Source organism: Acromyrmex echinatior, chromosome 1 (genome assembly GCF_024713525.1).
Source record: "Acromyrmex echinatior isolate Ae372 chromosome 1, ASM2471352v2, whole genome shotgun sequence".
NCBI classification, from domain to species: Eukaryota; Metazoa; Arthropoda; class Insecta; order Hymenoptera; family Formicidae; genus Acromyrmex; species Acromyrmex echinatior.
Window position 1 is genome coordinate 17,334,292 of NC_141852.1, and position 16,513 is coordinate 17,350,804.

Here is a 16,513-nt window from a genome sequence, read left to right on the forward strand (position 1 = left end):
TGTATATCTGGAGACACGGTAGTGTCTTGGCGTTAAGCGCAGCATTTTATAAAATACTTGTAATCTAAGTTTAGTAATTTATCATTTTATTATCACATCCGCATGATACTTTTAAATGATCTCTAGGACCTCACAATTTACGTACATATTTACTGACAGAAATAAATTTTATATTATCTGGTTCTGGAAAGTTTTTTTATAGAGGAAGTGCTTTAGTGATAATAGTTATACCGGGTGTCCAGTGACTCTAGCAATAATTCACAGGGAGGTAAACGGGATTAAACCGAGTCGAAAAATCTTCTACCATTTTGCAATTTTCGCAATAGTTAACAAGACATTAATTACTAAATATCGCTGAATATATATATATATATATATATATATATATATATATATTGTAATCTTTTATTCAAATATTTTATAGAAAAACAGTGAGAGATAAAAATTGTTTATTTTCTTCTCATAAAATCTTTTCAGAATTTTTTATCAACTTTTTAGTACTGTATTTTCTTACATATTGGCAATTATTTTTACCAACATGAGAAAATACGATATTAAAAAAATTCGGAAAAAATTCTGAAAAAATTCTCAGATCTCTTTATAAGAAGAAAATAAAGAATTTTTGCTTCTCACTGTTTTTCTATAAAATTGATAATATTTGAGTAAAAAATTATTGAAAACCAATATTCAGCGATATTTAATAATCAATACCTTGTTAACTATTGCAAAAATTGCAAAATGGTAGATAATTTTTCGACTCAACTTAGTTCCATCTACCTTCCTGTGAAATATTGCTACAGTCTCGCCGGGCACCTTGTTATCACATATTGTAAGTAAATTTAATTAAAAGCACAAAAATAAGTAAAATAATAGTAACAATGCCTAATTCAAATATATCGTCACAACACGGCATACAGTGTTACGTTCTGGCTGTTATAAATGTATGCGCAAGAGTACACCCGAGTTCCATTATTTTTATATTAATAAATAAATATAATGTAATTCATTATTTGTCTTACATTTCAAAACGAATTATGACTGATTAAAATAAATATAGATATTTATTTAATATATAAAATGAGAGAGAGAGAAAAGAATCTTCAATATATTTTATCAATGCTCAATATCTGTATAACGACTTATAAAAATAAAATCTGTAGAGTACATAGTTTATATATAAAAATAGACATCTTTTTACAGGAAAAATGGTTAGATTATATATTATATATATATGTGTGTGTGTGTGTGTGTGTGTGTGTGTGCGCGCGTGTGTGTGCGCGTGTGCGTGCATGCGAATGCGTAAACTTTGTGCTCTGTAAATTTTATTTTTGAAAGGGATATATTTGTATATGTATATGAATACATAAAGATTACATAAAAACAATACACTAAATATTAAAATAATAATTATAATGATATGATTTTTACACAAAATTATGCATGTAACAATGTTATTATTTACAATGTTAATACTCTTAAAGAATCAATATCATTATTCATATTATATCAACTTAATTAAACTTTTTTCATTCACAATTATGTTGGTCACAATAAAAGAATTTCCTTTAATATTTCATCTCTATGCATATAGATTTATTATTTTTTCTTTTTTGTTGACATAATCCATTCGTGTTGTAATTCACGTAACATTTGTGGCGTTAAGAGCCCTTCCGTTATTAATCTTTCAGTCAATTTACCTTTACCCATATCACGTTTACCAGTTCCTTTAACATTTAAAAAACATTATGTATAATTTAACACTCAAGCATCGCAATTGAATTTTTTTTTATGATAAAAGGATTTACCTCTATAAAAATTTTGCTTTTGCGTCTGCAACTCGAAACTATCGGTCTCTTCACCTAAAAAAAAAAGATTTTTCTGGTTAAATATTTCACAATTATTACAAAAATCAAATTTGATGTAACATAAAATTGCATGCACGTACGCACGCACATCCAATACGCACAATATATATTTCTATGCGCGGAAGATTTTAAATTATATTATAAATATTTTCTGTAAAAAAAAAGAAAAAAACAACAACAACAACTACGCTTACCTGCTTCCGAATTGAACAATAAAGTTGTTAATTTAACTATTCCTGCCTCAATGAGTGCATCGAGTTCCTTCTGAATGTCACGGACTATTTCAGCATCCGGGAACAAGTCCATGAAACGATAACTACAGAATATAAGATAATGAAAATGAGAACGTCAAAAAAACAATAAAACATAATTAAGAATAATAAAAATCTCATTATACCTTAGCCATAAATAAAGATCTAATACATCAAAGACGCCTTCCAAATGGACTAGGTCGATGATAGTTTTTGGCATTCGAAAGGGCCATCCAATGTGTTGGCATAACCAGTTGAATGTTATTGCATCATTTTTACTGTATTGACGTGCAAACTGAAAAAAATACATATTTATGTATACTAGAAACATAAGGATAAAAATTAAAATTTTATTTTAATTTAAAAATAAAGCAGATCTTATATTTATACCAATTCTTTTTTCATAATTTTAATTATTAGCTTTAACAGTCGATATATAAGTAATATAATGTTTAATACTTATATAAATAATATATACAGGGTGAATCAGAGTCATTGAATCAACTTTTTACCCTATGAGAAAATTATCGACTTCATACCTAATTGAATTATAACGTGTGCAGTCAATTATTTTCTCATAGGGTAAAAAGCTGATTCAACGACTCTGATTCACTCTCTCTCTCTCTCTTTCTGTATGTGTGTTATATATATATATATATATATATATATATTAGGTGTTGGAATTAATTCGTAGCGTTTTACAAGAGATGGGAAGTACTTTCATTAATGTATTTTTTAATGCTCATGTGAAATAAATAACATTCTTTCATTAAAAAACGCTACGAATTAATTCCAACACCTAATATATATATATATATATATAAATAAAAGTAGCATGTTTAAGAAATATATTAGGTGTTGGAATTAATTCGTAGCGTTTTACAAGAGATGGGAAGTACTTTCATTAATGTATTTTTTAATGCTCATGTGAAATAAATAACATTCTTTCATTAAAAAACGCTACGAATTAATTCCAACACCTAATATATATATATATATAAATAAAAGTAGCATGTTTAAGAAATATATTAGGTGTTGGAATTAATTCGTAGCGTTTTACAAGTGATGGGAAGTACTTTCATTAATGTATTTTTTAATGCTCATGTGAAATAAATAACATTCTTTCATTAAAAACGCTACGAATTAATTCCAACACCTAATATATATATGTATAAATAATATAATACTTGCCTTCAAGAACATAGTACACACATATGGCGATTTCCGATTAATCGGTGCACAACAAAATACGTATCTTGCACGGAGTGGTAATAAAACATGCTGTATCATATCGGCTAAGAATTTAAAGTCATCTATATGGCACATAAAGTAAAGGGAATCGTCGACTGTGCATAACGATACAAAAATATCCTAAAATGGATAAAGCATTATAAGGAATTATTTACGATTCATTACAATTCCATTGTCAGCTCCGTGCGAAATCTACCATTAGATTTGATAACGATGAGTTTGGCAAATGATAAGCGTACAGTTCAATTTGATCCGCCGTTGGATGGAGACCAGCTTGCGTTATTGTTTCCGGTGTTTGACTCAACAAATTTTTCAAAGTTAATAGATCCTCTCGTTTAAATGTAGTTACATAGCCCTGTGAAGTAAACGCGGTGTAACTATAATTTAATACTTCTACATTTTCCTCTGTCTTTTTTGATGTTCAGAAACAAATTAAATTATTACTTACTGTCTCCCAAGCTGTGCCATAACGTCCAGCACGACCTGCTATTTGTAAAGCCGCCGACACAGATATAACGTCCATTTCTTTTTCACCTTTTTCATTAGATGTTGGCTGAATTAACGAATAAAATATAATTCTTCGAATATGCCTATAACAATACAGGATACTTTTAAGACAATCGTTTTCAATTATATGCATCTATACTACTTAAAACTTCAAACAATAAACGTATAGATTCAAATTCAACATAAAATACGTGCATAAAACTTACAAATTCAAACCCATTCCAATGGCATTGGTTGCTACCAAAATTTTACAAGAATTGTTAGGATCGTTAAATTTCGCAGCTTGCGCCAGCTTGGTACCTGGTGGTAAGCTGCCATATATTACAGCCACTTCTTTTCTTTTGCTCTCGAGAGAACGCGACACATTATATATATCGTTTTTGTTAAAGCACACTATGCAATCTCCTGGCATAATGTTATTCAACGTTTCGACAGCTCGATTTTCTACCTTTAGTTGTGTTAATCGTTTATATCTGCGAACTTCTACGTTTTCGCCCGTTGAAACACATATAGCTTTTACCTATACATAGCTTTTAATTAATAGACATCAAATATTAAAACATGGTTCATAAATGTATAATATAAAGATAAAAAGATACCAATTCTATAGCAGCATCTTCACCACATAAATGTATCTCATCCGCAGGAATTCCTAGAAGGGCCCTTGTCCATGCCCAGCCTCTATTAAGATCACGCATTAATTGAATTTCATCAATCACTGCTACTTCATCTGCAATAGATTATGATCGTATTTTCTTGTGTAAATGTTAAAGATGCCAAAGTACTCACAATTATTTTGTAGATTTGCCATTTCTACAGAACAAGATAAATGACTTGCTGGATTATTATAGCCTTTGACATGTTTCCGTTCTTCTCCAGTTAATAAATCACATGATGTTCCCTAAAAATAATATTAAATACGTTATTATATCTTTATTATACCTTTGATGAATTTAACTAAAATAAATATATATCTACCCTTTCATTGCATTTATAAAATACTTCTGCAACCAATAACTTTAGCGGTGCGCAATATACTCCACTTTTTGCGGTAATAAATCTTTCTAAAGCATGATAAGTTTTTCCACTGTTTGTTGGTCCAGCATGAAAAATTATTTTCCTATTTTTCGATCTTGCTAGAGGATACCTAAAGAATAGTCAAATTTTGTTACTTTTGTAAAAAAACATCTTTTTTTCTTAATAATTAGAAAATACATTATAAACTAAAATATATTATAAAATAAATAATATAGTAATTGTATATTAATAAAATAATAAATCTTGATAATTTTAATATTATGTAAATTTGTATTTTTTTTCTTACCAAGTAGCAGGACTTCGTAGATCGCTAATCTTTTTGAGATCGTCTAAGCAATCAAGATGTGGAAATATTTTCTTGGCATGACTTATGAAGTACGGAAAAATATCAGAAACATTTCCAGCGCCTTGCAGGATATCACTCAGGACTACATAGAGATCCACAGGTAATGATTCCGTTCCTAAGCAATACTGTTTAAAGTTTGTAAAAGCCTGTCCCTGGAGATAGTCTAAAATCAATGCCACAATTAAAAACCATGATCAGCGACATATATATTTGAATGCCTACGCACTATGTATTCCATATTGCTGAGCCAATTCCTTGATTTCCGTTTTGTTTGAGAAGATATTCAATATCTTTAAGAGATCTGTCTTCTTCAGAGAAGATCCAGTTAATTCAGCGCCGACATTTATATCATCTGGATTTGGTTTGATGGGTACAGGATGGAATAAAGATTCCGGTACGTTTGTATTACTGTCGTTTTTCTTGCCTCTACATGGTTGGACATAACTCGTGCCGAGAGCTGTTGACCTAGCAATGAAACAAATGAAACAGGAATCATAGTAGAAATATTAGGCCTGTTTTCTTTTTGCTAGTTTATCTTTCTTCCTTTTTTCTTCAGGAGGAAAGAAGAAGATGAATTGATGCAAAAGTTCAGCCAAAAAGAACAGGCCTATTCTTGAGCTTAACCTTGCAATATATTTATTAGACAGAAAGGAGATAAAGAAGAGATACGATCGAAGTGTATAGATATTATATATTTAATATCTAATTTTAACATATGTAGATGTATACCTGCGTATAAATGCTGCCGCTGATAAAGCGCTTTTTCGCATCAACTGTTCTGTCATGGCACATTTAATAAGTATCATCTTTCTTTCAATCGTGAACGAAATCTTGTCAAAACATCACAGAAAATCAGAAGTACATAACTCGCAACTAATGTATATACATCGATCAATTGTATTCGACAATATTCTTCTTTTTCTTCTTTAAGGCTAAGGATTTCAGTCTCCAAAAGTGCAGTGACCATGCAGACATACAACTTTCTGGGAAAAGACTTCAAAGGACCAAAAGTCTCCTCAGTCCTCAGTAAGTCAAAATCAACGTGAGTTTCGATTATTCTGAGTCCGATATTCTGACAGAGAGAAACTTGAGAGAGGCCATGCCGGCCTCTTTTCTGTTACCGTCACCTATACACTACCGCCAGTACATCCATTATTAGTTAGAGAATTACGTGACTACATTTTCTAACACTATCGATAAAATCGTATCGTCGAAAATAGATGTGGTTCGTCTCTGTACTAATTCCTCAAGATAGAAGCATGCCGACTGTCCTCAGGAGTGATGGTTTAAGGGGCTCTGCACAATAAAAGGAAAAGGGAACAGAGAACAGAGTATAAGAATTTCAACTATCAGAAATCAGTTTCTGAAATTCTCTGAAGAAATTCTGTTCTCTGTTCCCTATTCCTTTTATTGTGTAGAGCCCCTAAAGCTCCTGAGTAATCGCGGCGGCTATGTTGGAATCGTGACGTCAGAAACGAGGAATGACACGTTAATTTATGCTGCAAGCCATTTGTAAATAAAGACAATTTGGATAAATCTAAATGATGAGATTGCTTTAAAATACCAGTAAAAATAGGCAGAAACTATCCTTTTCTTCCTTAATAGTCAATAAATAATCATAAAAGGCAAGTAAAGTGAGCCTAATTTCGGGTAGAAACACACAGTTTAATAGTTATTGAAATGAATAAAATATAAGCTTTTATGTATAAAATTCCAGCATAAATATAGTTTCTGCTCATTTTTAGGACTTTCATAAGGACGAGATATGTCACATTTCCACAATTAAGCAAATAATAACGAAATAGCATGCAGCACAAATTTTGTCGTCAAAACATCACTTTTCCACGCCTATAAGTTCAGCCATTTATCGTGACGAGGCACTGTAACACACATACACAAGCACGAACCCATGTGTTCGGCGCGCCGAGAGACATGTACATGGACTATGCTTATGTGTGTGACTACTGATTTTGCCACATTTCTGATTTTGAATCGCACACTGACTACTCAGGAGCCTTAAAGTGATATTATTAGAAAAATAGATTCGAGCGTTGAAATTAGAGAAGACACAGATGCTGAATGCAAAGAATGCAAGCAACGCAAACAGACCTATTAACTTATTATCACCTCATCAAGAATTGCAACAGCAATAATATATATTTCCGCTTCGATATAAAATTATAAAGACAAAAGTATTAAAAAGTATCGAAATAACAAGAAAAATGAATTCTATTTTTTTTTCTACCCATACAGCACAGAAAAACTGCAAAAATATTGCAAAATGATTTCACTGAAATATTGCAATATTGCATGGTAGTTGCGAAACGTTGCTGAATCATTGTTGCAAAATTCCAACAATGTTAAGATCCGCTTTTTGTTATATTGCAACAAAACGTTCCAATAATATTGCAATGTAATATATTTGGATAAATTTTTTACGAAGACTCTAAAATGAAAACTATTTCTATATATATATATCTCACTAACTTTAATTTTTCTACAAATCACATTTCTAATATGTGCTTTCCAAAAGCAATTTTGGCCAGTCGAAAGGGTTGAAACGTTTGTCAATTTTTCTCAAAAATAAAGTATATGATTTCACACGCCTAACTTGTGTTGGCACGCATGAGCTGATTTACATCTATCCTTAGGTTTATTCGTTGAAGACTATATCAACATTGATAACTAATATAAGTCAAGACTTATAAAAGTCAGATACATTAAGAATTATCTAAAGATACGAGAGCCATTAATTCCATATCATTAGTTTTCACGTAAATTTGATCAATAGCTACATTGAATAGATTAAGAAAAACAATATTATTAATTATATAGGACTCTTAATCTTTAAAATATATAAATATAATTAATATAAGTCAAGGCTAATGAGAGTCAGACGCGTAAACAGGCGTAAGAAATTAAAAAAAAATCTTGAAATAATATTTATTTATTGAATAATATTTATCGACAGAATATACGTAAAAACTATTATTTCAAGATCTTCGAATTTACATAAAAACTAATCATACGGAATTAATGGATCTGGCATGTCTTTGGATAATTTTCAAGCAAGATGTATCTGCTGATAAAATATCATCGATAATAAAAACTTCATCCACAGAGGAAATCTTCAAAATAATTCCCTTGGTAATGCACACACTTCTTCCAGCGGTCTCGCCATTGTTGGAAACACTTCTGAAGCGCATCTTTTGAAATGATGTTTAGCTGGGCCGTCGCGTTCCGCATAACGTCTTCTCTTGATTCAAATCGGATTCCTTACAGCGGCATTTTTAACTTGGAATAGCCAAAAATCAAGGGGACTATTTTGAAGATTAGAGTAAATGTATTATGTATAAATAAATGTGCCGATCAAAGATTCGATATTTTTTAAACACACTTTGTATGGGAAATTCCGACGTATATAATAACAATAGCTGTAATAGAGAGTTGTCATTTCATTTAGTATACTTGAGTAACGTTAACGTGAATATCAAGAATGGTACCAAGTTTAAAGAAGTAAACAATCGCTCATAGTGTAAGAAAAAGATTAGCAATTGCGCAAAACAGACATCCCGTTTTTTTGTGTTAAACGGATATACTCGTAACATGTTTCTTAAACAATAAACATATTAATCTCGAAACAAAGAAAATACAATTTGGCACGATCTACAAGAAGATATTAATTAATTTGAAATTAATTAATTTAGAATTAGTTAATTAAATAATTTAAAAATAATATACCTAAATTTCTGTTTTAGTTGTAAATATACATAAATAATTTTTATATTTGTTAATAATAAAAACATAAGCATTGACGTTAGGTATTAATTAATTTAAAATTGATTAATTAATTAGGAATTTATTAATTTGAAATTTGTAAAATATATTCTAATTCATAGTTTAGTTTTTTTAGATGGGAAGAGAAAATATTGAATTCTACGAAGCAGATTATAATACGATGTGCTGCAGAATATAATGACTTTGATTCGAATGTTATATACAAGAAATGCATGCGTTGCAAACATGGTAAAATTGCCAGTTTTCTTCACAGTAAGCTGAAGACTGTCGTGATTAAAGATTAGACAATATCAATTAAAGATCCAGGACGTTAATGGATCCCTTACTACTTAATGAGGAGAGTAGTAGGGGAACATTAGAACATCAGATCATTAAATCTCTAGCTGTCACATCATCAATATCATCAGAAGAGCATTTACAAAGCGTGATATACATAATCATGATCAAGAGCACTAAAGAGGGACACTTATTGGATAATTGTTAAATGCTGTTTAGATGTATTATTTAATTCATTATCAAACAGATTTTTTATATTATTTATGATTTATATTTAAATCGCGCTGGTTGCATTTACATTTTATAGTTTACAAAAAATTTGTTTTCTTATATTGAAAATATTTATAAAAAAAACTTAAAACACTTTTTTTTTTAATTTTATAAAGATGATGTAGGAAGAAATATAATGTACACGCATGCTCGGAAAATATATTTTTTATTATCGAAAATTTAAAGAAGCAAGCGTTTGTGATTTAAGTCTCCACACTCAGCATTATTCCTTAAAAGATTATTGGTTATGTCGGTTGTGACATTGGAATTTAATTTCTATGGCAATAATATGCCATTTATCAGTGCTGTAGGAAATAAAAGTGACACACGAGAAAAATACCAGGAAACATCCGGGATTCGAACCGAGGCCTGATTTTCTCCTCCATAATATATTGGTAGACTTCTGTCCTACCAACGAGCTATACAGCACTGACGCTAATAGCTTCTTTGTTATGTTTATTTCCTCTAAATTTCTTACGGTGAATAAACATAAGTGAGATTATCGACAGTATTTTATTTATCTAACTAGTTTTTTTGAGAGTTATTGATATATGACTTAATAATTTTTTAATAACAGCATTAGAGTAGCAATATCACATATATTATAATCAAAAGCTATTAATTAGTGTTCAATTCTTAATTGTCAAGTTTTAATGAATAGTCTTATTGAATATCTGCTCAAAGATACCACTTGTCCCATATATATCGATGGATATTAGTTTCTTCACATCATCTTATAAAGACACCGATATAATATTTTCTTTTCATATAAATAAATAGCTATTTAAATTAACTGTATATGTGATTATCGAATTTGAAAAACAATATGTTGTAAGGAAGATATCTACAATCATTTCTTATGACGCTATGTATAATGAATTGTTATCTTTGAATATTTAATTTAAAATATTACATAAATAATAAATATAATTTTATATAATATATTTTTGCTATACATGTTATAATAATAGTATAATATTAATATTTGATATTTGTTACTTAATAATATAATATTGTATTTAATATTTGATGTCCTATTTATGATATATTTAATCTAAATTCGACTAAACTTTTATTATTATTATAGTCAAATAGGAAATGATGATTTTATCTTGAATAATATATTGAGCTTGTCGCCCTAGGCACCAAAAAGACGTAGCAAATTCGGATTTTTGGAATATTACATACAGTATGTACCATGATGGGTATGTCTATTTATATCATGGTATATAGTTGTAAAAATTCGTCTATCTTCACCTATTACTTTCATTTGTTTCTTCAAGTTTACGAAAGACGCAGAATTGCTACATGGCGAACAAAGGGTTAATTTCTCGTAAAATATAAGCTAAATATAAAAAATGTGTCATCTTTCTTGATAACGCAATGTGTAAGCGACGCTGCGTTAAAATACACAAGAAAATATATATGCAATCTGATCTTAAGAAGACATCGTTCAGTAGAAACTGCAAAGACTTTATTTCTGCAATTGTGTTTATGCAGTTTGTACCTCCTGTAAATTTCACAAGTTGGAATGCGCTGCGCGAGATGAAAGTCCGACAAGATCGGAAATTCAACGATGTCTTGGCACTACGCTGGCACAAGTTTTTTTCGACTACAGTCATCAGGAAGCTGTGAAGCTGTTAGATTCAGCCGAACAACTTTCACAACAATTATGTTGCGCCTCACAAGACAGTCAGTTAAAGGCAGATGCGATGGTAGCGTGGATGGAAAAGCAGAAAATTCTTAAATCGTATCTACATAGTGACATTCTAGGTAATATTGCATTTGAATTAGAACATCAAAAGTGATCCATATACTTATATTTATGCTTGTTAATATATTATAAATTCTTGATTTATCAGCACTGGGCGAAAGAGAGCTGAAGAAGTTTCAGGCAGAGATCGAAGCAATGATGCAGAAAAAACTGAGGGATGAATTTGCAGAGGAATGTCATATACTCGAATCTGAAAAGAGGTTTATCATTAGACGCAACGCGGATGAAATTCATTCTAAATATGAGGAATATTTCAAGGGCGCTCAGCAGGAATTGACAGAGAAGTTACAGGTGACCAGTATACATAATATGTAATGAATGAAAATTTATTTAAAATTATACAACAGGTAGAGTTGATGAATATAAATGCCAAATGTAATGAGAAATTGCAAAAGGCAATCATAAAAGCGCAAATGGATACAACACACGATGTGCTAAGAAAAATTCGGCCTCAGATGAATTGGGTTGTTACATCTCTTTATAAGGAACTTGAGCAAACTCGTCGGGCACAGAAAGAAAAAATGATTGTTGATTTTAATAACATTATGAGGTATCCAAAAAATGTCTAAATAAAATAACCAGACCCTTTATAGCTTACCCTAGCTTTGCAACTTTTTTTTAATTTTTTCTTAAGTATCCAAAATTGAAAATGATAGATTTAAAAAAAGAACCATATATTTTTTAATATTAAAAAAAAATATGAGACATTTTCGATTATTTACATACAAGATGAATCAGAGTAGTTGAACCAATTTTTTATCCTATGAAAAAATTATCAATTACATATCTAATTATCGACTTAACGATATAGATCGGATGCATAAATAACACCATTAGCGTTTTTTCGTTATGCAATCACAGATAAGGCTATCTTTCTCTTCTGATCCCTGAAGACAAAAATAGTCTTAACTGTGACAGTTTTTAGTTGGATAACGAAAAAACATCCTACACGAACTGCTGGTTTGAGCACGAAAACAGGTATGTTTAATGTTGAGTTATGAAAATTGTTACAAGTTATTAAAATGCATCTTTTTCTCAGTGCGTTTAGATCAGCAATTCTCACTATGTATTCACACATCCGATCTGTATCGTTAAGTAATTAGATGTGAGGTCGATAGTTTTCTTGTAAAGTAAAAAACTGGTTCAACTATTCTGATTCACTCTGTATACCCAATACGTGATCTAAGTATATATTTTTCTCTTTTTCTTTTTTTAAAAAAATGTCTTTAAAAATGGAAAATAAATTGATCTAATGTTACTTTTATAAAATATTTTATGAGTTATTAATATTGATATAAGATTTATTATATTGATATTGATGTAAGATTTATTAATATGTAAGAATATATAAAGTACTTTTTTGTATAAATATTAGGTGTTGGAATTAATTCGTAGCGTTTTTTAATGAAAGAATGTTATTTATTTCACATGAGCATTAAAAAATACATTAATGAAAGTACTTCCCATCACTTGTAAAACGCTACGAATTAATTCCAACACCTAATACATAATATAATTATTTATTTATTTATTTATTTATTATTTATTTTACTTATTCCTACAATGTTTAGTAGGTGAATTATAATCCATAGTCTAGAATATCAAAAAGCAAAAAATTACAATTATGGCTTATTAATATTAATTGCCAATTATGACAATTAATTACTCAATATGCCTGAAGTTATTCCGTATCAATATGCCGTATTTATTCTACTTTACAAAGAGATTTTCTTTTTGATTAATAAACCACTATAGAAAATATAAACTAAACACGATGTTGTAAAGTATTATATAGAGATACAACAATATAAATTACGAAAATTAATAATCCCTCATCTCTTGATAAAAAGCTTGTTTACCTACAAAATATTATATCACTCTTCACTTTGCTTTATTACTAATAAACAGAATGAACAAACACCAAGCAATAAATTATTTCAATCAAATCATTTCGGCAGTCTGTATGAGTACCTTATTAATATTATCTGTTGAATTAATTGTGTAGTTATCCATAAACAGCAAATGGATTATATTGAGTTACTAGGGTTATATAGGGTTCAATTACCTTATTACAACTTTTAAGTTTTCGAAATATCATAATATATAAAATACTGAACTTTTGATTTTTATGTACAAAGGGAACAGCATTTCAAACTTGATGCAAAGATCAAGGAAATTGAGAGCAAGAAAATGGAACAGTTGCGTGCTCAGCGTCATGAACTCGAAATACAAAATGTAATGAATATTATTTGTACTTTTTTCATGGAAAGATTACGTAGCAGTTTACAATTGCAAATAATAAACAAATATTTTGAGGTAAATATGTATATACATATTATATAATTTGTACATTTGGAGATATCGTAATAAAAACATTTAAATATGCATTTAAAATATATAGGAAAAGATTAAATCCTTACATGAACTTATCGCTAAACAAGAAGAAACTATAAATACAATGAGTGAGAAGATTACAAAATATCGCAATAAGAATAAAATGCTTCAAGAAAAAATTAATGCTCTTACTAAAGAATTTCAAAAATTTATAAATTTTGCATTTAATACCTTACCAGAACATGCCGACTTTTTATTGCCATTAGATTTACTTTCTGTAAATAGTACAAACAAAGAGGATAGTAAGCAAGAAAAAAGCGACAAATAAATTAAAAATGTACTTTATTGGAATAATGTAAATTGGAATAATGTTATATATACATATATATTGTAACAAATAAAATATAATTATCAGAACGAATAAATGTTATTTATATTTTATGACAGGTCATCTAAAAAGTATCCGCGGTACTTTGTCACTAGATATATGACCATCAACACACATCTAGTGACAAAAAACCGCGGATACTTTTTAGATGACCCAATACATTTTGTAAAATGTAAAAAAAATTCTCTATTTAAGTTGTTTGTATTAAGAAATAAATGTACATAATTTTATTTATATTTATTTTATATTTTTATCAGTAAATTATATAACTAACCGTGTTTATAAATATGGGCTTGTGATCTTTGAACATCCCTATTGACTCAATCCAGCTTCCTCTTCTCTATCCTATATAATAAATACAACTCTTTTTGCACACCTCTAATCAGATTCATAAATACATCGATAAAGTAATAAAAAGTATCTCGTCAATGAGAAATATGTTAATCAAGCTATTAATCTTAAAAAAGCGACAGTCTCACGTGCCGTAAGTACATATATTATACACGTAATTACATATATTGTTAATAACAACACTATCTCTTATTTCAATAATTTACAAATCATGTCATAAATGTCATTGTTGAATTACAAAATTTCTTCATTTATTCTTTATTTTATTTTTTATTTTAAAACTGACGCCTCTGATGCTTTGATGTGATTTTTATAGGTTGTCCAGCCCCAAAAGTTCATATAACGCGCTACTGATAATCAGGGTCTCGGACCCTGGAGAAATTCAAAAAATTTCGATCCGGATAAAAATTTGAAATCTAAATCCAATTTTTAGTTCCAATCCTTTTATCGTACCGGAATTAATTCGATTTCGGTCTTTTTAGGTTTCGATTTTTGATAATCATATATCTGTAATGGTCACCGTTATCAAAAGAACTAGATACCAAAAATTGAGTAACCTTGGATTATAATCATAATCAGGCCAAAATTTTAATTTCAGTCCGAGTCTTTGTTGATAACTGATCAAAATATTCACTCATTAATCTATGAAAAACAAATCTTTAACACATTTTATTAATCTGTCCTTTAAGATACAAATACTAAAGAGAAAGTAGTTTATTTTATGTAAGTCCAAAAAAATGTTATGTAAAATACAAGAGAATAGTTTCTTGCTTTTGACATGCGGCTATAATAAGAGAACAGGCATCATTACGTGTTTGAATAACAAAACATTTGTCTCATATATTTATTTCCCATTTATGTATTATTTTGTTTATTCTCATTGCGTTTATTTTTGTAAATAATTTTTGTATTATGGATAGACAAGAATAAGAAAAACTGCTCCAAATAATCATGAATAATAGTAAAATAAAAGAAAGATAATATTTTTTAATTTTTTAAATGATCAATATAAATATTATTTAGATATTATTTTAAAAGGAGAGAAGAAAAAATATATTACTGCATAATTTTATAAATAATCTTTCTTAATATTTGTTTAAAATTTATTGCTATTGTTTTTACTCATTTTCATTAAGAGAGTTATTTTTTTTAGGTTATAAAGGTCAATCATCTAAATTGAAATGATTAAACCGACTCAACTAAATTATTTAGAAATACTAATAGAATTTATTTAATTTTGCATCGCACTTAGTTACTTTCCGTAATATATTTGTTTAAATTCGAAGTATCGAATTGACTAAACAATGCCGAGAGAATTGATAAATATTATGTATTTTCAACCAAACGATGAAATTAGATATGACCAAATTTTTGTTAAAACAAACAATAGATTTCGTTAATTTTTAATTTTTAAAAATAACAAAAAGTTTTATTCATCTTCCAAAACTTTTTGATGGATGAACCAAATGCGATTCAAAATTAACGAAATTAATTATTTATTACAATTTTTAGGTTAAATAAAAACTCGTTTGATTCATACATCATTTAATTAAAAATAAATATTATTTTTCTCTAAAGAAATGATCAAGTATCATATCATTATATAACGTCAATTGTTCGACGTGTTTCCTTCAACTAAATAAAACTGATAAAATATTGTATATTTTCAATCGAACGATTGAATTAGATATAATAAAATATTTTTTGGAACAATCAGTAAATTTGTCAACTTCAATTTTTAAAATATAACAATAACTTTTATATTATCTTCAAAAATGTTTTGTCGATTGAACAAAGCACGATCCAAAATCAAATAAATGAATTATTTTTTAAAATTTGTAGGCTAAATAAAAACTCAAAATCAGTTGATTCATATATGATTTAATTGAAAATAAATATTATTTTTCTTTAATATAACCAAACATAATTTTATCCTTATAAAAATTTAGTATCACCAAACAATTAGTATCATCAAATTTATTGTTTGATGATACTAAATTTTTGTAAGGATAAAATTATGTTTGATTATATTAAGTAAAATATTTAATTGAATCTATTTTTTTT

General features: G+C 28.6%; 2 protein-coding genes across 2 annotated transcripts; one reads left to right on the top strand and one right to left on the bottom strand.

Annotated features, from left to right (window-relative positions):
- Positions 1 to 1,320: 1,320 nt before the first annotated feature.
- Suv3 (Suv3 RNA helicase) lies at positions 1,321 to 6,373 on the bottom strand. Its single transcript, XM_011070364.2, has 14 exons — positions 5,988 to 6,373; positions 5,485 to 5,723; positions 5,199 to 5,421; positions 4,853 to 5,021; positions 4,664 to 4,775; positions 4,474 to 4,604; positions 4,081 to 4,394; positions 3,816 to 3,957; positions 3,564 to 3,722; positions 3,308 to 3,487; positions 2,263 to 2,411; positions 2,060 to 2,181; positions 1,806 to 1,859; positions 1,321 to 1,724 (listed from the first exon to the last, which is right to left on the bottom strand). Exons 1-14 carry the CDS (start codon positions 6,062 to 6,064, stop codon positions 1,597 to 1,599), a joined length of 2,199 nt encoding a protein of 732 aa, XP_011068666.1. The 5' UTR covers positions 6,065 to 6,373; the 3' UTR covers positions 1,321 to 1,596.
- A 4,430-nt stretch (positions 6,374 to 10,803) lies between these two features.
- On the top strand, positions 10,804 to 14,217 carry LOC105154767 (uncharacterized). The gene is made up of 6 exons (XM_087403059.1): positions 10,804 to 10,827; positions 11,063 to 11,375; positions 11,465 to 11,667; positions 11,724 to 11,926; positions 13,515 to 13,692; positions 13,778 to 14,217. The coding sequence occupies exons 1-6, from the start codon at positions 10,804 to 10,806 to the stop codon at positions 14,036 to 14,038; spliced, it is 1,182 nt and encodes a 393-aa protein (XP_087259185.1). The 3' UTR covers positions 14,039 to 14,217.
- The last annotated feature ends 2,296 nt before the right edge of the window (positions 14,218 to 16,513 follow it).

What these genes read in the sequence shown, in the direction of transcription:
- Suv3 (XM_011070364.2), bottom strand. Translation starts at nt 6,064, where the DNA reads ATGATACTTATTAAATGTGCCATGACAGAACAGTTGATGCGAAAAAGC. An exon ending in TCAGCAATATGGAATACATA is followed by an intron (nt 5,422 to 5,484) that starts GTGCGTAGGCAT and finishes CATTGATTTTAG; the next exon opens with ACTATCTCCAGGGACAGGCT. An exon ending in GATCTTTATTTATGGCTAAG is followed by an intron (nt 2,182 to 2,262) that starts GTATAATGAGAT and finishes TATATTCTGTAG; the next exon opens with TTATCGTTTCATGGACTTGT.
- LOC105154767 (XM_087403059.1), top strand. Translation starts at nt 10,804, where the DNA reads ATGGGTATGTCTATTTATATCATG. An exon ending in TCTACATAGTGACATTCTAG is followed by an intron (nt 11,376 to 11,464) that starts GTAATATTGCAT and finishes TTGATTTATCAG; the next exon opens with CACTGGGCGAAAGAGAGCTG. An exon ending in AATTGACAGAGAAGTTACAG is followed by an intron (nt 11,668 to 11,723) that starts GTGACCAGTATA and finishes ATTATACAACAG; the next exon opens with GTAGAGTTGATGAATATAAA.